At 40.2% G+C, this 23,425-nt stretch overlaps 1 protein-coding gene across 4 annotated transcripts in view; it reads right to left on the reverse strand.

Annotated features, from left to right (window-relative positions):
* MPP2 (membrane palmitoylated protein 2) overlaps positions 1 to 23,425 on the reverse strand; it is a 73,842-nt gene that overhangs the window by 46,290 nt on the left and 4,127 nt on the right. For 2 of the 4 annotated variants that reach the window (XM_042476893.1, XM_042476891.1), the window contains exons 2-3: positions 18,926 to 19,151; positions 14,232 to 14,328 (exon numbers count right to left, since the gene is read on the reverse strand). The exons of 1 other annotated variant lie outside the window; for it this stretch is intronic. In XM_042476893.1, the coding sequence (XP_042332827.1) occupies positions 14,232 to 14,262 (31 nt within the window). In that variant the 5' untranslated portion in view covers positions 14,263 to 14,328; positions 18,926 to 19,151. The remainder of the gene's footprint in view (positions 1 to 14,231; positions 14,329 to 18,925; positions 19,152 to 23,425) is intronic. One more of the 4 variants, XM_042476894.1, reaches the window with a different exon arrangement.

Raw genomic sequence — 23,425 nt, forward strand, 5'->3', positions numbered from 1 at the left:
CCAAGGTTACACTAAACTAGGATGGATGAAAAGCAGATTTAAAGAGAAAGTAACACCATTCACAGCTGTGAGACTAAACCACAGGTGGAAAACATTCAGTTCTTCAAATATTGTCACATTCCAACTACCAACACTGTTGCCTAGGGCTGCAGGGAGTTGTAATTCAACAGGATCTGGAGGGCTACATGATTCTTGTCTGGCCTAAACCCTTTTGCAGACCATGTCTCCCAGAGCAGGCGCCCATGTCATCCAAAATTTTACAGATAAAAATTGGCATGTATGTGGCCAAGATGGCAAAAGTTGTTCATGAGGAAGAACAGATAAGATAGAAAGGATTGTAGCAGCTTGCTTTTTTGCTTCAATCTATTTGGATTTTGCAATATTCTGTCCTTTTGGACATTATTGCACACACTTTTGCCCCCGAACTGGGCATGGGCAGGGGATGCATGTGGCTGAGTGAAAATGCCTCAAGGCGGACCCATGCCATCACCCAGCACTAAGCCGTCCCTGAACAGGGCTCAGCTGCGTGATTTTCCTCAGCCGGAAAACTTCCATCTTTCAAAATTCATGTGCCTGGGCCCTGATCGGGGATGGCTTAGTACTGGGTGATTGCATGGGGCCACCTTGAGGACAGTATGGCATGTGATAAAATGTGTTTTCACTTGGCCACGCATATCCTCTGCCCGTGCCCAGATTGGGGGGGGGGGGGAAAGTGAGCTATAAGGTCTCTCCTCTCCTCACTCCCTTGCCGAGTTACCTGAGCGGAAACTACATCACTTTTGCAGTTTGAACTAAGTTTGCAGCAATGGAAATAAGCTGAAGACTAAGGGGGAAAGTGGGAGCAGGAGAGAAACTGGGACATTTTAAAAGCAGCTGAAAAAATGGGACAGAAGGGAATTAATCAGGGCTGTCATTGAAGACTATGGACTGGGATTCTTTCAAGCACAAGAAAAAAGGCGCTCCAGATAGAGTGAGGAAGCTGCCTGAGACAGCAAATGATCTCAGATGTCAAAGAAGTGGTAGCACTGCCCTGAATGAATGAATGAATGAATGAATGTCCCTTTCTGTTGGACAGAGTACAGCTCTTTGTACCACGTAGCCCATTCTACTCTCCTAAAATGGTCTTCTGCGAGAATGTTGTCCCCCTACCACCATTAAAGTCAGATTCAGCTGCCAGTCTGATTGCCATCCTTACACAGAAAGAAGATGAGAGAGGTATAATGGTGTAAGCTGCAGACTTAATGGTCATGCAGGGGGGTTGAGGGAGAGCTTCTTTAGATGTAAGGAACAGAGCTTGGAAAAGTTACTTTTACAGTTACTTGAAAAGGCCATTGGGCATGCTAACCAAAGGGTTCCGTTAATTGTAGTAATTACACAGGTGAAAACCAGTTCAAAACTTGGTAGATCAAGCAAGGAGCCAAGAGGAAATATATGCCTGGCACAAACTGGTATTGGCTTTCTGAATGGATTACTTGCAAAATATACAGTGTAAATGTCCCGAGAAGTGAAGTATTTGCTTGTTTTGTTGTTTCTTCCTAGGATCTGTAAAAAAAAAACCTCTAGGGGAAGGGAGGATATATTTCAGATTCTGGTACAGGCAAGATTTGGCAAAGTTCAAAAGTTTTCATTAGGATATCTTTTGGATTTAGATTTTGAAAAAAGCTGCACACTGCAAGAGTATTTGTTGCAATGTTTTATAGACCTTGTTAAAATATAACATTGTGGTTAAGACAGTACAAAAGGTCTTTTGTTTTAAAGCAGGAAGATTTCAGCTGCCTCTTCGTGTGCCTAGAAAACAACCATTCAAGTGCTTGCTTACAATGTTAGTAGGCCAGTGTCAGGAACCAGGGTTATGGACAAAGAATACACTGCTACTGAATAATAATCACACTGGGTCAAAAATACATGTGTGTGCATAAACCTACAGTGAGTTGCAAATCTCTTGCTTCAAATGATACTTAATCCATCATTAAGTTCATACTCCTCAGGTACATCATGTAGCACAGTATTATTGCTACTGTTCTTAGGAGAATAACAATATTTACATTGTAGTTATTCTGGTTTATAGAGGCAAAAACAGGGTGGTCGTGGAGGAAACAATAAAGCAGACACACATGCTCTGTGAGCATAGAAAATTGATTCACTGTCAGGAGTAAATGAAAAGTCCAGAGGAAGAAATGGAATGGAATATTCTGAATCAGGGCAAATCCAAAAAGACACCCCCCCCCACTGCAATATTTACATGTTCAATTTGTTATCATGTAACAGAAAATCCAGTTCTCCATCAGGTAAACAAGCTGGAATATAGGGAAATTCTGTAGGGGTGTGTGTGTGTTCATCCTCAAAGATAGAAAGCGCTGACCTCATTTATAGCATATCAAATCAATAACTCATCTAGCTCAGCTGCATTCTACTATGACTGACACACAGTGGCTCTTTCACAGGGCTCTTTTACAGGACTTCTTCAAATGAGCTCATTACAATAGGAGGACTGTGGATCTGTAGCCAAAAAGAAGTGGCTAACATACCAGCCACAGATCCTATTGTGTGGAAATCGTCGTTCCATGGTCATGAAGCTTCTGGAGTAGACCATGTAGTCCAAAACATCCAGAGAGTACCAAGTGGCCTACTATAGAGCTTCACAACCATGGACCAACAATTTCCACAATTCCAGTCATTTACAAATAACATGTTTAGGATTTTGACCACTATCATCCAAACCATCTTTAGGAGCATCAGGTTGCCTATAGAAAAACTGTATTCCCAACCCTAGGTAGCACCACCATTCGGCTTTCACCATGCAAGGGAAATGATGTCTGTTGTTGCTCTCCACTGAGCCGGTAATGGGTTGGTTCAGGAGGTGGAGCTGAGAAAAGGTGAGTTTAGGGGTTGCGGGGTTTTTTGTCATTGCTTGTTGGTAGTGAGCCAGCATGTGCTAGTGGTGCGAGCATCAGACTGTGACTCTGGAAACCATGGTTCAAATCCTCACTCACCCATGGACAACTCACTCAGTGACCCTGGACAAGTCACACACACTTGGCCTCAGAAAACTCTGATAGGGTCACCTTAGAGTCACCATAAACTGGAACCAACTTGAAGGAACATAACAACAACAGCAACAACAACAAGTGAATTCCAACCTCCACAATGACCAAAAAGGTGAGTTGTGATAGCATTAGTCCAATTTGTTGTTAACTCTTACAATTTATGCCATCACAATTCACTGAAAGGTTGCCCACCAAGGTTTTTTGTTTTGTTTTGTTTTAAATAAAGCTGCTGAGATCTTGACATGGCTGGCCTGCATTTTTAAAAGAGCACAAACTTGTGTGATTTCACAAGCTTATGAGTTAAAAGGGAAATATCTTTAATCAACTACAGGTTGTTTAGTCAAAATATAGTCTTAGACTTTGATGATCTGAAACCTCTCTCTCCCTCTCTCTCTTGTCCTCTGTCTTGTTACTGCAAGTGGCACAACTTTAGGGTATCGAAAAGAATTGTTCTGCCACAAATAAAGACAAGCTGAGACTTTTTTTTACATTGCTACTATATAAAAAAGATATTGCAAAAGGTATACTTTGGCAGTTAGAACTGGGATTTAGAATTGGAATCTGAACTTTGGAGGTGTTGCTTACATCATGGAGCAGCCAGACAGCCCAAAACCAACCAGTACTACCCATCATGCTATTTCCCTTTCATTTCATTTTTGGGGCTACCTGCCCCCAGCCATGTACTTAGATTTTGAAAACATTGGCACCAAATGTTAAGTTGAAAATAATTAGATTGAAAAGTATCACATGTCTTTGTTACATTAACTGTTAGCAGCAGATCACTAACACATTACTTTTTTTAAAAAAAAACAACCTGAAATTACTAAAAATGGCCAAAACACTTCCCCATTAACACAGCAATGGATTAATTCAAATATAAAATGTGAATCAGTACTCAGCCTACTGACATAGATGTTGTTTAACAATTAAAATAAATATTTAAAAAAACAGTTGTCTTAAAATATAAAGAAATTAACATGAACAAATTAATCTCTAATGGATTGTTAAACTCTGGCTTACCATCCACTTCCCCAGAACGCACACGTTCTTCCGTTCTAGATACATGCAAACTCCTGTCTGTTTTAGGAAATCCCCCTGCAAGCCACACTGAAGTGTGGAAAGAGGTAATGGAACTCCCACTGCTCCAAATCCATGCTATGGATTGATTTTGTTTGCTCTTTGCTGGAGAGCTGCCATCCGTTAGGAAGTGACCTTAATATCCTGTGTTTGGCTGTTTAATACAGAAACATCTCATTTCTAGAAGTTTCTAGTAATTGGAATGCCTCAGACTAAACCTGTTTCTAGTTCTTCATTCCCACATAAGGAAGAAGTAGCTTCTTCTGGGTGGCTCTTGATGTTCTTTGTCTTGAGTTTTTAGAGCCATGATGGTATAAACAGCCCATTGTTTTCTTTGCAAAGGGATGATGTAGCACTTTTTTTTTTAAATAAATTTTATTGAAAATTAAAACCACACACCAACAATAACAAATATATCTTGATACCAGTTCTATATCAAATTATACATCAAAGGAAAAATTGGACAGAGCAGAGACCTAGAAGGGGTTGCATGACCCACGGAGTTACATGTATAAATATACATACATTTATATATTTACGTGTTGAAGAAGTGAGTCTTTCACTATACCCATACACTTTTGGTATTGTATCTTGTCTTCTTTCTTTAATAATTTACTTTCCTCTTTGCCTCTTGTCTTTTCTTATATCCATCTTTATTCCCTCTATTTAGTAAAACTCTTCCCTATTGTTACCTTCTACTTCTTCCATCCTCTCCTTAGATCCCTTCTTCTCTTCCTCCCAACCAATAACCTTCTCCACTCCTCTTCTTTCCCATCCTTACTACATACTCTCACCTTCCATCACTTACTTTACCTACATTCATTCATTCCTTCTCTCCTCTCTTCCATTCCTCCATTTTCTCTCTTCCCATTCATACCAGACTTCTCTCTCTGATCCTGTTGGGTATAGTTGTTTTATTATCTACCCTTTTGAACTTACTTCAAATTTTGCGATAACGTAATTGTTTTCCTTTCAGCGGTCCATCTACAGCGATAGTATAATTTTAAAACTTCCCTTTCAGCTTCGTCTTGATCTTATTGCTATCTAATTATTGATCCTATACGTAATTCATTTTAAACCCCTCTAATTCTTTTATTATTTTGAATCGTCGTGGTTTTTCGTTTCACCTTAACTCTCCAATTCTTATGATCTATTAAAAGTAGTACACGTATTCTACTATTTTATGTCTTATTTATAATTATTATTTACAGAAGCTAATTGTTGCTATCTTTCCCCATTCCTTATTCAAACTTTCTAGCACTTTCGCCCATTCTTCATTCACTTCCTCTAAAGATTGATTTCTAAGTAACTGTGTCATTTTATCCATTTCTATTGCATCGTAGACTTTCATTAACCAGTCTTTTTTACTTGGATTTTTTTTTCCTTTCCATTTTTGCGTTAGCGTCAATCTCGCCATTGATATTAAATAATACAAAACCTTCCCGTGTCTTCTATCTGCTTCTTCTTCCCACATATTTAATAAAAAAGTTTCAGGGAGAAATTTGATTTTTGTTGATATGATCAAGTTTATCGTCTCGTATACCTTTTTCCAAAATTTTTTAACTAACTTACATGACCAAAGGCAATGGTATAAAGTTCCTGGTTCTTTTTGGCATTTCCAACATAAATTATTTGTTGACTTATAAATCTTGGATATCTTTTCTGGCGTTAGGTACCAACGGTAAAAGGTTTTGTAATAGCTTTCTCTCAAATTATATGAAGCCGAATATTTTAATCTCTTTTTCCACACCGCTTCCCACCTATCTAGATTTAAAGGGTAACCAATATTTTTTGCCCATTGTATCATATTTACTTTTACTACTTCCTCTTCTTGCTGCCAACCAAGCAATAATTTATAAAATTCAGATATCCATTTTGGGTTTTCTTTATCTATTATTTTCCCAAATTCACATGATTCCACCGCGATACTTGCTGTTTTAGAGTCCACTTTAAATCTTTCTCTTATTTGCCAATATCTAAACCAATCAATGTCTATCCCATCATCCAAAAGTTCTTTTTGTGTTTTGAATTCTATGTTTCCCTTTTTATCTTTTTTTAGTAATTTTGAATATGTTAGCCAATCTGTTTTTTGCCTGGTTTCTGCTCTTTGAATAGCTTCCTGAGGGGAGAACCAATTAGGGAATTTGGCCATAATTCTGGACTTATATTTATTCCATATTTTAAGTAAGGACCTTCTAATGTGATGTAGATTGAAATCTTTATTTGCTTTTGTTTTGTCGTATCCCAAATATGCATGCCATCCGAATATTAATTTGTCTCCCTCGATCTCTAACAATTTGTCATCTTTTAGCAAAATCCATTCTTTAATCCACATTAAACTGCATGCCTCGAAGTATAATTTTAGATTTGGTAAGCCTAATCCACCTCTCTCTATTGAGTCTTGCATCGTTTTTAGTCTAATTCTAGGTCTCTTTTTTTGCCAGATAAAATTACTTAAGTCTCTTTGCCAGATTTTAAAAAAATTGTCTTTGATTACTATTGGAAGTGTTTGAAATAGATATAAAATTTTCGGGAGAACCATCAATTTTATTGCGGCTATCTTCCCCATGAATGATAAATTAAGTTTTCTCCATTTCACCAATTTCAATTTAATTTCTTTCCATGTTTTTTTATAATTGATGTCAAATAGTTCATTTAAATTGCTAGAAATTGTTATTCCTAAATATTTTGCTTTCTTTTCTATTTTGATCTTTAACATTTCTGATAGTTCCCTTTCTTTTTTTGGAGACATATTTTTAGTTAATATCGTGGATTTATCTTTATTTAGCTTGCAGCCTGTTATTTCTCCAAATTCTTCAACTTTTTTGATTAATTCTATTGCACTTTTGCATGGGTCGTTTAAAAAGATTACTAGGTCGTCAGCGAAAGCCCTTAGTTTGTATTCATGTAGCACTTTTGAGACTGAAAAGATGCTGTAGCCTAAGCTTTCGCAGACTTGATCGGCTTCCTCAGATGCGTGGAGGAAATAGTAGACCAAGTCTACAAAAGCTTATGTTACATCTTCTGAGGAACTCTACGAAAGCTCATACTGCCACCGTCTTTCTTTCAGTTAAGTCTCAAAGGTGCTACCAGATCTCTCTACTTATTTCTTTTGCTCAGTTAGTCTCAAAGGTGCTACAAGTGGCTTTAAGTTACATGACAATAGCAGAGCTCTGAAACTGAATGGAAAAGTTAAAATAAATTTTAAATTTTTAAAAAGGCATGCTGGGAAGGGCACAGGACAGGGAGGTGGGCCGAAGAGGGCATCAGGAAGAGAGTGGAATGGCAGGGGCAGCAGCCCCAGTTGTACAATTGTGAAGATGTGTGATATGACTACAAGAATAAGCCTTGTGTGATCGTGTCCTAAATCTATTCACGTGGAATGCAGTCTTCCTCTTTTCTTGCTGATTTCCACCTAAGTAAGCATTATTGACTTCAGAATTCAGCCTTGATTTGCTTCAGGATACACTCCCCTCTTTTCTCTCTCTCCTTTTCTCCTTTTTGGTCTTTTTAGTATTCCACAGTATCTGCAAAACTTTTCTCCAATCATTTGACTGCCTTGATCTATGGCAGAGGCAGGCATAGTATGTTCCATGGGCCATATACAGCCTCCACCGGTCTCACAGCAACCCAAATTTTAATTTTAAAAAATCTGCACAATTATATGGACAATTTTTTAACCAAAACAATGAAGAAATCTCCCCAGGCATGAAAGTACACATTAATATCTCACCCCACAACACACCAGAACCCTATACTAACCCCAGATATCTCAATTTTCCCTCTAGTCCCTCTCAAAATGGTGACAGGAAACAATGCTTCTTCTTGTTGCCATTTTGACGTGGACAGAGAGGAAAATGGAGGTATGTGGGCCCACAGAGGGTGGGGGAAGGAAATAGTTCCTATCTCCACACAGTTGACCACCCTGGTCTAAAATGTGGAATGAGTCAGCATAGTTCAGGGTATAACTATCTGGACTTAAGGGGGCATTGGTTAAGAGGCCCTTACTGAATCCAATTGCTGTGTGGGACTGCATGCTTCCTCCCCTGCCCATTGGCTTGCCATGTTCCATGTGGCTCAATCCAGACAATAATTCAGATACAATTGGCCCTCCTTATCCAAGGATATTTTATCCACAGATTCAAGCATCCACGGCTTAAAAAGAAACAAAAAAAGTATAAATTCCAAATAGCAAAACTTGATTTTCCATTTTATATAAGGGACACCATGTTGCTCTGCCATTACATATAATGGGACATGAGCATCCAGGGATTTTGTTATCCACGGGGGATCCTGGAACCAAGCTGGATAACAAAGTCCCACTGTAATTCAGATAATAATCCAGAGCAATGCCGTCACTAGGCTTGGTGTCACCTGGTGCACTAACTCGTGGTTTTTAAATATATATACAATGCACCTGCATTATACGTGGGTGCGGCATATGCGGCTTTCATCTTATACTGAAAGCCGCACGCCAGTAGAGGAAATGGCGCCCACCCGTGTCATGCGCGCCATGCCACATACACGAGCCCCATTGTTTTCAATGGAGCTCGAACATACACAGAATTTCCCTTATTGCGGGGGGGGGGGTGTCTGAAAGAGATCCCCCGCGTAAGGGAAGGGTGCACTGTACTAATGTTACTCACAAATTGTAATTCCCGTATATCACTGAATGTAATGGCAATGGTTGTGGCATAAAACAACTATCAAAATTAAAATTGTACCTTTAAATTACAATATCATATGCACAGTCTCAATGTATTTAAAGTGAAAATTTGTTAGGATTTGATGTTTTTAAAGAAAATTGTAAAATATTTTTAATTAAAAATATTAAAAAATTTAATGCCCCCCCCCAAAAATGGTACATCTCCTTTCTCTTTCCATTGAGACTCGCTCCACTCAAGCGATCTCTTCAGGAATACAGGCTAACACCATAGGATGATGCTTGAGGAGCAGTGGTGTCATCCTCTTAGGGTGTCACCTCATCTGGGTCACACTCCTCGCACCCCCCTAATGATTCCACTGATTCAGCAACAGAGGCTAAGTGCAGTGCGAGTGCAATCTTCATTGCTTTGTTTCCATTAACATTCAACCATCCTAGAGAGGATAAGCAAATACTGTAAGTAGTGACAGCAAGGAGGAGGACAGTAGGGAAAAATAGGAATCCATTTTGGGATGTGGGCTTTGATACACTTTCATTTTCCTCTGCAACCTCTCTCAAAATGGTGATAGGAAGCAACTGCACTTCATGTTGCCAACACCTGGAAAAACCCCTCCTATGTATTCTTTGCCTTCCTGGCCATGACCATGGTGCTTCAGGGTTACCAAGCCAGACTTGCTCTCTTTCAAGTAAGATAGCCATCTGTGAGCTGTCAAAAAAGTGGAAATGCATCACTCCAAAGCAGGCTAAAAATGTATGTCCTTAACTTTCCCCCTGCGCCATTAACTTTCCTTCTAGCTGTGCAGTTAAGTGGCTTAAGCAGTGACATTAGGATTATTGGCTGGGCTTTGTAGGTAATCGGCAGATTCAGTGAGGGAGGTTTAATTGGGTAGATAGCAAGCCAAGGAGCAGGTAAATGTTGACAATGCAGAGAGATTTTGGAAACAGAGCCAGATTGCTTATACCGATCATGAGCTCTGCAGAGCAAGAAGCAAATGTGTGTAGAGGCACATAGATAAATGCTCTGTGGCATTCCCTCCACCAAAAGAACAGTCATTCATTTGAAATCAGTGCCAGACAGGATGCTACAGAACAAATAAATACAACAGCCACCAGACAGAAGTATCTCCAACTATCTATAATGCAAGGAGCAGGTGTTGCCAAGGAAATATAGGAAAGATCTCCTGCACCTTTAATAGTTGTGTGTGGTGTTGTTTGCCTTCAAATCAGTGCCAACTTATGACAACCCTAAGACTAACCTATCATAGGGCAAGTTTCTTCAGAGGGAATTTGCCATTGACATCCCCTGAGGCTGAGAGAGTGTGACCTGCCCAAAGTAACCCAGTGGATTTCATGGCTGAGCTGGGAATTGAACCCTGGTCTCCAGAGTCGTGGTTCAGCACTCAAACCACACAGGCTCTCTACCTGAACACAAACTACTTTTGCACCTTGAACATTGTTTCCAGCACGTAAAAGTAAGCTGGGGACAAAGTGAGAAAGTGGGAAGAAGAGAGTGAAATTGGGATACTTTAAAAGCATTTGAAAATGTGAGATGGCAGAGGATTACTTGTGACTGTCCCTGTCCAGATAGTAACAGTGGGAGGGTATTTGTCCCTGAGAGTAGTGTGGGATTAATTTTAAGGGCTGAGAAAGCCTCGCAAAGCTCAGGAAAACGATCTCGGTCACTTCAGAAATTAAGTAAATGTCCTAAAATTGTTTTTAAACTGTTTTTATCTTGTGAGCTGCCTTGGGTACCTTTTTGAAAGAAAGGTAGCACAAAAGTGAAATAAATAAACAAATAAAGTAATTCTTTCTCCAGAAACAGCACTCAATCCTATTTGGAAAAAATGGCTCATCTCTTTTTGGGGGCATAGGTTTGCCAAGCAGATGCCATCTTAGCTACCATAACCCTGGTCTTTATCTTTTATTTGGAGCTCCTACAAATTCCTAGAAGACTAAAACAGACACCTATCTCTAAGGGACAGAGATTTATTATTTTGGGCAGAAACCAAGGTTCATGGCGATGCAAGCACCTCACCAACAGCCTGATTCAAACATAAGACTTGATTGTGGTTTTGTCTAATCAGAATGTCATCTGTCATCTGTCAAGTCTAGAGACCTCCTTCTCCTTCCCTTTCAATTCTGTGAATAAGAAGGATGGTTAACGCTTCTGGTCACAACTGGAAAACGAATATGAAACTGCAGGAAATCAGGCTTTGTACGGACCATAGTAGGAGAACAAGAAAGGATATAATAATTAGAAAACCAAAATTCCCAATCAGAGAGAGGGCCTCTATGGATAGAAAAGGGTCGCCCTATTACAAAAATCAACCTCCCATGGGTAGTTTTCAAAGAAATAGCCATGTCAGTTTCTTGCACCATAAAAAGGAGAAAAGGAGGGAGGGGGGAACTGTGTTTGAATGACTTGTCAGGGAATAAAATGTGAAATCAGGTAGGAGGGTGAACAGAATGGAATTTCATGTAAAAAGGGTATGGCTGGCTGATTTCAACGCTGAAAAGAAGTACAGTACTCGATGCTGCAAAGCTTTCTTGAAGATCCCATTTGCCTTACCAGCAATCTATTATATTGAAAATAAAATATTGCCATTTCAGAGCGATGTGAGGAAATGCATGTTGTTTCTTTTATTCTGTGGGGAGTCATAGCTCAGCCCTCCTTTCAGCTACAAGTTTTTCTAGTGGAGGAAAAATTCTCACTATAAGCAGCTCCCTGACTCCGAGACACACACTCCAAGGGCAATATAAGATAAATTCTTGGGAAGAATGACAACAAATGCTAAACAAACTGTAAACACCTCCACAAAGTTGTTAAAGGGAAGTGAAAAGATTCAACAACATGCCCTAAGCCTCTGTGCCTTTATTCTACTACAAAAATAAAATTTAGGTGAGAAATCATTATGTATCAGGAAAACAAATCCTGATACAAAATGCCAGGATTATATGACACTATATGTTTGACATATAAATCTTCATTTATTTTGTTCTGGTATGCAGTAAAAAGGTATTTTAGACGTTTCCTTCCTCCCCCAGACTGGGTGAGATCATGAGAGCTTTAGCACATTTCTTAAATTATTATTATTATTATTATTATTATTATTATTATTATTATTATTATTATTATTATTATTATGTATTGCAGGACATTTTATAAACTTTTTCTTTGCATGATAACCTTTTGCACAAAAGGCAATGTTTTGTGCAAAACGCTGTGTGTTTTGTGCAAAATGTGTCACTTCCTATGCAAAAACATTAGCTTTTTGAGCAAAAGAAACAAGGGTGGGTTTTTTTTTTTGTTTGGAGCTTTTCAGTGGGGTTTGTTTTTTGGCTAAAAATTAATTTTCCACAAATGTCCTAAAATGTGGAATATATCATGGCTGTTCTCATTTCTTCCGCAGAATGTCTTGATGTGTTAGGGAAGGTGAAAAAATCTGCACCTTTATTACATCTCTAAGGGCCAAAACACACTGCAGAAATAATCCACCTTGAGACTGCTTTAACTGCCCTGGCTCAGTGCAAGGGAATTCTGGGAACTGTAGTTTGTTATGGCACCAAAGCTTTCTGATAAGGGAAGGCGAAATATCTCACAAAACTGCAGTTCCCAGAATTCCCTAGTATTGGTTCAAGGCAGTTAAACTGGTCTCAAATTGGATTATTTCTGCAGTATGTTTTGGCCTTAAGACCATGGGAAAGCCTTCTGCACTCACTCAAAACAAAACAAAGCAAAATCAAAATGGAAGGGCGAAAGAAAGCAAACACAAACTGTTTTAGTAAATACTTTTACACAGCTGCTTTTGCAGATTAACAGTCTTAAAAGAAAGCTTTGCCCACACTGATTTGTCTGTCTGCCAAGGAATCTCCGAATGTTGGATTTAAAAGTGCTCAGTCTTACAAGCCTTCTGCAATATACTCAGCCCTCTCTAGATATTCAGTATGAAAGAGGCTTCACAAACCATCTTCACTTTTTGGAAGCCACATGCAGTTGGCATCAGTTTGAACGAAAGGGGGGTAGATATGTATGTATGGATGGATGTGTGTTGTTATTCTTCCACTGGGATAAATCTGTATAGAGGGGAGAGCCACTTGCTTGTACATATGGAAACACTCAGCCAGATCAGCGTAATGGTCCAGAAATACTGAACAAAATCAATATACATATTTAATAAACAAATTGGCAATATGACAGCAAATCAGTAATAACAAACAGATCATAACAGTGAAGAGTCTTGTACTACCTTAAATGCTATGGCCAAGAAGTGAAATGGATTACATTAATGCATTTCAATCTAGTTTCAGGCCTGGTTATGGATCAAAGGCACCTTTGGTAACCTTGGTAGATGACTTATAACAGGAACAAAACACAGGACATATGTCCCTATTGGTTCTGCTGGACATCTTAGCAGTTTTTGATACTATCAATCATAGTATCCAATATGATCCATTGACTTACAAGGCTAACATAAGACTTATTTACTCACACAAGTCAGTACAGTACAATTGTGCATATGGCTCCCAACTACAAAAGAGGTCATTATTTTCTTTCATGAAACACATCACACATTTATTCTGAACACCTTGGAAAGCCTTCTGGGAAATATTCAAGCTTTCAAGCACTTGCACTTGGAAAGGGAAATTCAAAAGTGAGAGATAAACCATCTTTCAAAGAAGCTCACCTGCCACTACAGATCATCTCACTGACAAACCTCCACACAGTTCCCAAGAACCCATGTTTTCCCAGGAGCACAGTGTTAAAAATAATACTCCTTTATACATAAAATCAGGGAGAAAAACAGCACATCCCTGGACCCACCACTGAGTTACGCAAGTTAGCAGTCTTGAGGACAAATAGAATATATTTTATGGGATACAGAGTTACTTTTCAGAGGTACATAAATATGTGTGTGTGTTTGGTTCAAGTTATAGACTTGGGTCCTATAGAGACCATTGTAAAACAGTAAAAAAAACCTTTGTATTTTAGGGACAGCCCACTTCTATACTTGGGGCAGGACAGGCCTGTTCTAATTGTTATGTATAAGGTGCAGTGTATATATGAAATCCTCTAGTAGCTATAGCAGTGATGGCGAACCTATGGCACGCATGCCAGAGGTGGCACTCTGTGGGCACATGTGCTGTCGCCCCAGCACAGAGTTTACCAAAGTTTGTTACTAGAAAGCCAGAGGGACATAGCACTTAGCAATAAATAAGTGGGTTTTGGGTTGCAGTTTGGGCACTCGGCCTCTAAAAGGTTCACCATCACTGGGCTATAGAGTGGTCTCCCCCAACCTCAAGCCCTTAATGTATGGGGGATTACAACTCTCATCATCCCTAGCCAGCACAGCCATGCTAGCTGAGGATGTTCGAAACTGTAATCCAACAGATCTGAAGGAACCAGGTTCTGGGAGTCTGGTGCTGAAAGAAAAATAAGCTCTTACCTGTCTCAGAGTTTGTAGAAGCAACAGGCATTTTCTCTGTGCTGGCAGTAAAAGTGGCTAATAATTCTTCTTTTTCTGACAGGTCCTGCTGGTGATGCTGTGGAGAGAAACTGAATGATACACCTTTCAAAGACATTCTAGGGATGGTTACCATCCACAGCAGACAGGATTCACCACAGTCCAAGCAGTTGTGCATGCAATCTTCTCTCCCACCAGGATGCTGCGGCAACAGATATGTATTTCTAATTCTAATACATATTCAGAGCTGTATTCACTGCTGGCTTTTTATAAAGAAGAGAGACGGTCTCGGGAGCAGTAGCTTACTTAATTTTGAGAGAAGGAGCTTTCTTTCACATACTGTAGCTCATTTCCCTGGATGCTGGAACAGATCAAACAACATCAAGAAAGACAGCTCTTTGCATTTCAAAAAGGGAAAGGCCTCAGTGAGATCTTTGGCTCAGTTTTCATTGTCAATATGGGCACACACTGTGTGTGTGTGTGTGTGTGTGTGTGTGTGTGTGTGTGTGTGTGTAGAGGGGTGTGACTGCATCTGCTGGCCCCAAGGGAAAACAAGGAATAAAACTCTAAGCTTGCATTATCTGTGCACAACTCCTGGTGGCTTTACCAGGATTTCCAAAAAACAGATGGTATTTTTGCACAGTGGTACGCTGGATGAACTTGGGCAAGTCGCAACTTCTCAGCCTCAGAGAATCCTCTGAAGAAACTTGCCAAGAAAACCCCATGATAGGTTCGCCTTAGGGTCACCATAAGTCAGAAGCAACTTGAAGGCACACAACAACAACAATACATGGAGAAAACGTACAGTGCAGCCTTTCTCATTTCGCTCTAGAACTGCAGCTCCCAACATTAGCAATGAAAAGAGTCAATAGACTTGCAAAAACTGTAAGTAGGGCAGGGCACATTAGCCCACTCCCCTCAACATCAGTAGTGGCCCAAGTGTGGCTTTTTGCACCTCAATTTGTTTATACTGAAGCCCCCCAAAGAACCTAGACACACACATCCCAGAAAAATTCGAAATGAGTAGTTTTCACTCACAGCCCCCAAAGCCCTCCACATATCCCAGAACTTAAATTTGTTGTGTCTTTGCCAAAGGTGAACCAAGGGTTTCCTTCTTCAAAAGTGTACCCTCCAGTTCCACCATTAGATTCAGGGTTCGTCTGAGCCATTCTATCCCAGCAATGACAGTATGTACTGAAATCTGTAAAAGCTTCCTCCATATCTACACTATTAGGTCTGGTACAATTTGCATAACGTTTTTGCTGTCAACACTTCTCATACTAGGATTTTAAGCATAGGGTATTTTTTTCATTGTTTGGCTTTGGATTGGCGAGAGACATTGCCCAAAAAGTTTTACATTTGTTTGGATAGCTCCCTGTCCTCCAGTACAAATGTACTGTTGTTACTGTTGTGTGCCTTCAAGTAATTTCTGATTTATGACAGCCCTAAGGCAACACTATCATGAGGTTTTCTTGGCAAGGTTTATTCATAGGGGGGTTGCTTTTGCCTTCTTATGAGGTTGAGAGAGTGTCACTTGCCCAAGGACACTTAGTGGGTTTCCATGATTGAGCCTGGATTTGAACCCTGGTCTCCCACAGACCTAGTTTAACATGTTCAATGGGTCTTGCTGTTGTTGTGTGCCTTCGAGTAGTTTCCAATTTATGACAACCCTAAGGCAAACCTATTATGGTTTTTTCTGGACAAGATTTGTTCAGAGGAGGTTTGCCATTGTCTTCCCTCGAGGTTGAGAGTGTGTGACTTGCCCAAGGTCACCCAGTGGGTTTCATGGCCGAATGAGGAATTGAACTCTGGTCTCCAGACTCACAGTCTAACACTCAAACCATTACACCATGCTGGTTCTCTTCAATGGATCTTACTCCCAGAAAAATATGTAAAGGATTGCAGCCTTAGTCTGTAAGGTTATACAAAAGCTGAGTTTGTTCATATTGTAGCTACTTATTTGTTGCATGAGCTCCAGTGAAAACAGAAGCTCAGAAAATTTACTCTTTTGGACAACTTCTCTGAGAAATCCACAGTCAGCATGGCCATTTTCAGAATTGTTGTCCACACTCCAATAAAGTTTTTAAATGCTGTGTAAAACCTTCTTCCTTCCAATGCTATTGCCAGTTTTCTCGCAAGAGAGACTGCCAAAAGAGTAAAAGCTCAGATTTCTCACATATTTCTAAAAGGTTATATTTTCCTGAATGGAATCAAAAGGTTCCATTCATTCATTGTAGCTGCTAGCTAGGAGACCCCATCCATTGAAACGTCTTAATTTCCAGCCCAAATCACATCTGGTTTCTGCCAAAGTTCAATGCTATCAGAAGAACATGAATGCTTTTGTCTAAAAAAAAAAAAAAAAGAGGGGAGGACCACAATTATGCCTTTTTTCTTGCTGCTGAAAGACAGAGCTTAGGAATTCACTTATTAAAAATAATGCGATACAATCCTAATAACAAAAAAAGTAGTTCAGGGGCTCTCAAGGTAATGATGTGCAGGTATCCCTTAGTCCAGAGGTAGGCAACTAGGCAACTGGTTGCCTTCAAATGTCCCCAGCCACCTCTTCGGATGGGGCCAAAAGCAACCCTGCGAAAGCCACATGCAGTCTTTGCTCACTTCTACCTTGCCTTAGTCACTGGGAAAATGAACCATAAATAACTACGTAGTTATTCGTACATTATTCCTTCCAAGCTCTGTACTGAGACTGCAATTCTTAGAATTCTTTTTAGTAATACAATTTGTCTAACAATGGGCCTTTGGGATTTGGTTCCATGCCTAAGCCTAAAACCCGAAGGCGTAACTTTAATATTCCACTGCCCAGTGGGGAAATTACCATTTTTTTGAACAATTCCCAGAAATACCCAGTTCCAAGTTGTGTCAGTGACACTACCTGAGATGAGATACAGGCTGACCAATTTATACACGGTGAGTTTTGGGAGAGTTCTTGCAAAAGAACAGTTTGAGCAAATAGTATCCTGACTGACTGCACACCTCTCTTACTAAACATGATACTTAAAAATAAATATATGCAAGCCAAGGTAATTGTCTTGATTGGTCCCAGACTCCTCCTAGTCTGACCCATTATTAATCCTGGGCTCATTGACTGCTCTCAGCCAAAATCTCAACCAAGCCCCTGCTGCTTGCAGAGGGAAATAATCAATCGCAAGACTGACATGCCCCACAAGCAACAGCTTCATCCATAAATGAGGAATCAATATACATCAGGGATGGAACAGAAGGCCCTTAGGAGGACATGTGAAACTCGTCCCTTTTACAAATGGAAATAGAGAATGGCTCATGTGTGGGAACCTGAAAGCATCACTGGCTCCAGGAGTTGCGTTACAATAGCTATCATGGTAATCCTTCAGCCATAGGTCACTTGGTTTCTCAAAAACCACCTTAAAATGGTGGGGCAAGGATATGTACCTAGGCTGTCTACATGGAGACTCTGGCCCCTTTCACACTGCACCATTATAGCACTATTCCACTTATAGTTTGGGGAGAGGCATTTAGACTTTTCAGGCAGAGACATCTAGTGCTTCATTTAATGATCATAATGCTATAATGGTGCAGTGTGAAAGGGCCCTCTGATCCAAATGGAAATAGCACACTGTGGGAGATGGGCCTATCTTCTGCACTCTTGGATCCTGGCAACCGCAAAGCCTAGAAAAGTTACTTTTTGGGCTACAACTCACAGAACCCTAGAACTGTAGTATTCAGAGTGGTGGTCTATGAGCTGTTGCCAATCAACAGCATGTTACAAAGGAAGGAAGGAAGAAAGGAAGGAAGAGTTGTATGGTATCAGTCCCTAACACATTAGGAAAAACTATCTGCTGATCCTTCTCTTCATAAAACTTAAAAAGCACTGACCTAATGGATTCTAGAAGCTTTGATTAAAATGTAACTTTTTCAAACCCTGGGAAAATGGGCAGTCTTCCCATTCTCTGGAGCCAACCTAGTTCACAGAGTGAAACAGAGGGATTATTTAGATCAGTGGTTCCCAACCTGTGGGTCGGGACCCCTTTGGGGGTCGAACAACCCTTTCACAGGGGTCGCCTAGACCATCGGAAAACCCATATTTGCATGTAGCAATGAAAATAATTGTACGGTTGGGGGTCACCATGAGGAACTGTATTAAAGGGCATTAGAAAGGTTGGGAACCACTGATTTAGATGGTGAAAATAATCCTAGTAGGATCTGGGTTGAATCCTTGTTGTTCAGATGCATTTCGAATGCATCCGATTAAGATTTCGGGGGTTTTGCCAAAAACCCCACTTAACTCAGGATAATTGATCTCGGGGGGGGGGGGTGTCCCAAGTCTTCCTAAAAGATTCGTGTTCTCGGTTGTATGACTAACCGATGCAAATACACCCAGGATAAAATTCAGCTTGCCTTGAATGTGTTTTGAATACATCCACATTGTCGAATCCATCTTTATTCACAGTGCTGATATGTGTGAGCAACAGAACTCACAGAGATGTACGGAGATGCAATTCAATTTTACAAAAATATTGCGTACAACAAAGCCAAAATGCATGAATGAGATTATTCACATAGTCGTGCTAAAAAAGAAAAGGTCTCAATGACTCCAGAGAGTCTGATAGCTGAAAGAAGAGAATGAAGATTTCCTTACTCCTGGGTTCATACTTCAGGAGCACCCCAAGATATTTTGGTACCTGAGGCTAGGAACAAGATGACACCCTCTCTTCTTATTCCATTCACAGGGCAAGACACATGGAGCACAGTTCTCTCTTTGAACAGGTTCCCAGTACAGTATCTGATGCCTGATGGTAGGACTGGCCCATCTTCTTTTGCTATATTATTTTGCTGCGTGCGCTTTTAGAACAGTGAGCAGCGAAATATTCTCTTCCAGAATAGCCTTGTGCAGGGTCATTCTCTTGACTGAAAGCAAGAAAATGAAAACAAGTTGTAGGTGTGGAGAGGGAAGAGGGGTGCAATGCTACTCCCAGGGTGTTGGCTAGTCTCAGGACCAAGCAAACCATGGAAGCAAAAGAACACACTGCAAAGCAATGCTTGCATCCTAAAATGTTAAACAAAACAAAACAAAACATGAAGGTTTTAAGAGACAAGCAATCCTTGATGTTCTTTCCGTTCATCTCAAATGTTTGCTGTGACATCTGTAGTTACATAGTGCCAACTGGCACATACTCAAATGCTTTCAAGATTGCCTTCTTTTTTACATTTTCCTAGGATAAACAGAAAGAACAGGTCCCAAGGCTGGTCATTGATGACTCTACCCTGATTTATACTCCAAGCAATTTAAATCAGGAATATACAGGTCCCTAAGGAGAAATCCTTCCTTTTAATTCCTTTTGACAATGAGGCAAGAGAAAGCTTTTTCTTTTTTGTCTTTTTCAGCGTTGTAAATTGTTTCTCTTACAGCCAAACCTTAACTGTTATCACAGGAGAGAATATTAGATGTGCAGTCACCTTGCATGGTGGGTTTATAGTCTTAAGGCTAAATAAATAGTTATTCTCAAGCATGCATATTTCACCCTTATTGCCCTGATTGAGTCAATAAAAACAATACAGTACTTGTTAGATGAAAACGCATTACAGATTATGAAAATATTATTAACTTGGGTGAGCCTCTCTGGAATTGTGTAATATATTTTAGCTTCGCAGAATCTCAAATTCTGTTGCAGGAGGATGGCTGTCGGGAAAAATAAAACTTCCTAGCAAGAGCAATAATAAGGAAACCTCTGCTAGACATTTTCTAGACTGATACAGTCTTGGGGAATGTTCACAAATATTCTGCCTTCTCATGGAAATTGTGAGCAATAGAATGCGTGAGTAAATCTGGCTTTATGAGTCAAGCAAAAAGCAACTGCCTTCACAGTTTCTTGTTAAACTGAAAGGTGGAATATAAATAACACGATGTGGCTGAGAAAGATAAATGAAATGACATAGGAGGAGAACAAGGGGTAACAAAGAGGCTGGAAAGCTGGAGAAAAATTGTTGTGTAAAAGCTTCCCTGCTAGCGTGGGGACTTACAAATCATCCAAACAAAGGACAAAAGCAGAAAGACTTCAATTTGATTTGCATGACCCTGCCTTTTTATACTGAGACAACTACGGAATTCACCAGCCATCACAACCAGTGACCAGGCTGGCTTGGGAATGCTGGGAATAGAGTCCAAATTCTGGCTGATATGTAAAGACACAATTACTGTATTTTAAATAGAAATGCAATCTTTCTCATTATCAAGTGGAGGGTGTTCTCTATTCATATCTGTTCAATCTATTGTCCAGGTTCCAACTGTTGATGCACAACTCCAAGGCCCCTGGTTTCCCCTCCTTTTATAGTTTAAATTGTGCTAGAGCTGACAAGTCCTTTAACAGAAAGGACCTTTGTCCTCTGTAAAATAGAATATATGATGACTCGATTCACAGAGTTCAAGATAAGGGTGAGCAAAGTACAATCTTCTAATTCTCATTGGACTATAGCACTCTAAGCACTTCTAAGACTTGGACTGCATCTACAGTGCAGAATTAATGCAGTTGGACACCACTTTAACTGCCATAGCTCAATGCTATGGAATTCTGGGATTTGTAGTTTTGTGAGATAATGAGCCTACTCTGTCAGAGTGCTCTGCAGCATCAACAAACTACAAATCCCAGGATTCCATAGGATGGAGCCATGACAGTTAAAGTGTTGTCAAACTGCATTAACTCTGCACTGAGGCTAAAGCCCTAGATATACTGGCAACATCTGGAGAGCCTCACTCTCCCTAATCTTGTCTAAGGTGAGAAGTAATAAACGATTGAAGTATAGGCTGAGACTTCCTTATGTGAAATGCTTGGGACCAGAAGTGTTTTGGATTTCAGAATTGTGGGATTTTGGAATATTTGCATATACAGTATATAATGAGGCATCTTGGAGACAGGACTCACGTCTAAACATGAAATTCATTTAAGTTTCATATACACCTTATACATATAGCCCAATGGTAATATTTTTGATAATTTTGTGCATGACTGAATGATCAGAAAGCAAACTGTCACTATCTTAGCCACATGGAAAATTTTGCAGTATTTCAGATTTTGAAATTCTTGATAAGGGATACTTGACCTGTACATGTGCGTATATGCACATGTATACATTGGCAGAAAGGAATGCTGAGAGGGTGGCTAACAAAGGCAGAGCATGGGAAATGTTCATGATTCCAAAGATTTCTGAGAATTATAATTTTTAAAAAGTAACCTTCTATATGCTGGAAAGTTTAAGATAACTTACAGCCAAACTAGGCAGAGACAATTCGTCCTACAAAGGGGCCCCTGAGCAAATGGCCAGGGTTATGGTGTTGTAATGAACTGCATTCACAATGCAGAAGTATGCCAGTTTGATACCACTTTAACTGCCCTATAGTTGGGATTTGCAGTTTCCTAAGGTGCATAGAGTGCTCTAGTCCCAATAAAATATACAATATGTTCTACCATTATGGAAAAAACTTTGCATGGCATAGTGGTTTGAGCATTAGAGTGTTTCCCAGCTCAGCCACAAAATTCACTGGGTGACCTTAGTCAAGTCACATGCTCTCAACCTCAGGGAAGGCAATAGCAAAGCTCCTCTGAACAAATATTGCCAAGAAAACCCCATAATAGGTTGCCTTAGGGTCGCCATAAGTCGGAAACAACTTGAAGGCACACAACAACAAACAAAATGATCAAGTGACCTGTTCAGTCTACTGTCCAAGGATCCATCCACAATACACAATTATAGCACTATATTCCACTTTAACTGCTATATCAACATCCTATGGAATCCTGCGATTTGCATTTTTAAGGATGGTAGTTTACAGTTCTCAACCAGAGAGTGTGAAGACCTCATCAAACTAAAAACCCCAGGATTGCATGTGATGTTGCCATAACATGTGTACTGTAGTGTGAATGGGCCGTGGGTGCCAAATGTTGATGGATACCTTTGTCTCCATTCTGAGAGTTCAAACCTGTCTTGGACAGGACAGCCCTTCAAACAGAGAACTATCTCTCTAAATGTTGATCCCGCTCTTCCCATAGGAGGTTTTGGCAGGGGGGCATGTGTGGAGCCAACATGGTATAGTTGTTTGAGCATTGGACTATGACTTGAGGCCAGGCTTTGAATCCTGGCTTGGTCATGACACCCGCTGGACAAATCACACTCTCTCAGCCTCGGAGGAAGGCAAAAGTAAATGCCCTCTGAACAAATCTTGCCGAGAAAACCCCAGGATAGGGTCACTGTAAGCCAGAAACAACTTGAAGGCACACAACAAAAACAACGACAGCATATACGGAAGCACATGGCTAACAAGACTCCATGCAGCTTGCCAGTGGATAGAAAGATTATTAAGAAAGATTAATTAGAGCCAGCTGTTTGGACCTGTGAACATCTGGGCAGAATGGCTGGCTGGCTAAGACTATTTAATTGTGTTTGAAAAAGGAAAACAGCAGCAGGGGCTGGAGCATACATTCATGCATGCATGAGAGCCCATGTGCTGGTTATTATTAGCACCCTTAAGATAGTGCCAAAAGACAGTGTTGGTTGTGAGTTTTTTCCCCCTCTTGTGTACACACAGATGCAACTTTATTGAGTCATCCAGCAGTCTCCTCCCTGTTAATTCAGCAGCCCAAGGTATGCAACCTCCATTCAAAATGATCAACATCAGTGGGACTTCTGGATTATATGGGCACAGATTCACGTGACAAAAGGGAAGGGGGAGAGAGGAGTTTGCTAAGCCTTTTTGTGCTGCCAGCCGAGGAGCCTATCACCAGTGCACGTTGCGTTATGTAATACACTGACACAGTCAACCTACTTGAAGCTCACTGTTTCTGGCTTGCTGTTTTCATTGAAAACGCACAGATGCCCCTTATTGTCAGTTGTTATCATTTTCTTTTCATTGCAGGAGCAGAGCACACAGGGCCATTTGGAGGATGAACACAGCCCTGCTGGCATGAGAACCCACATGAATTTTAGAGCTTCAGCTGGTACATTTTGAAAATGAATCCTTTTTCCAAAACAACAACAAGCACCTAATCTACAGGTTTTTTGCCTTCAGATACTGTTGCACATTGAATTGCAACCTCATTTTCTCCCCCTATTTGTAACCTTGTCCATAAGTGGCAATCCTTGGAGGGGTCAAGGTTGAAATGAAAATATGGATTTCAACTTACCAAAAA

This window comes from Sceloporus undulatus, chromosome 6 (assembly GCF_019175285.1).
Source record: "Sceloporus undulatus isolate JIND9_A2432 ecotype Alabama chromosome 6, SceUnd_v1.1, whole genome shotgun sequence".
NCBI classification, from domain to species: domain Eukaryota; kingdom Metazoa; phylum Chordata; class Lepidosauria; order Squamata; family Phrynosomatidae; genus Sceloporus; species Sceloporus undulatus.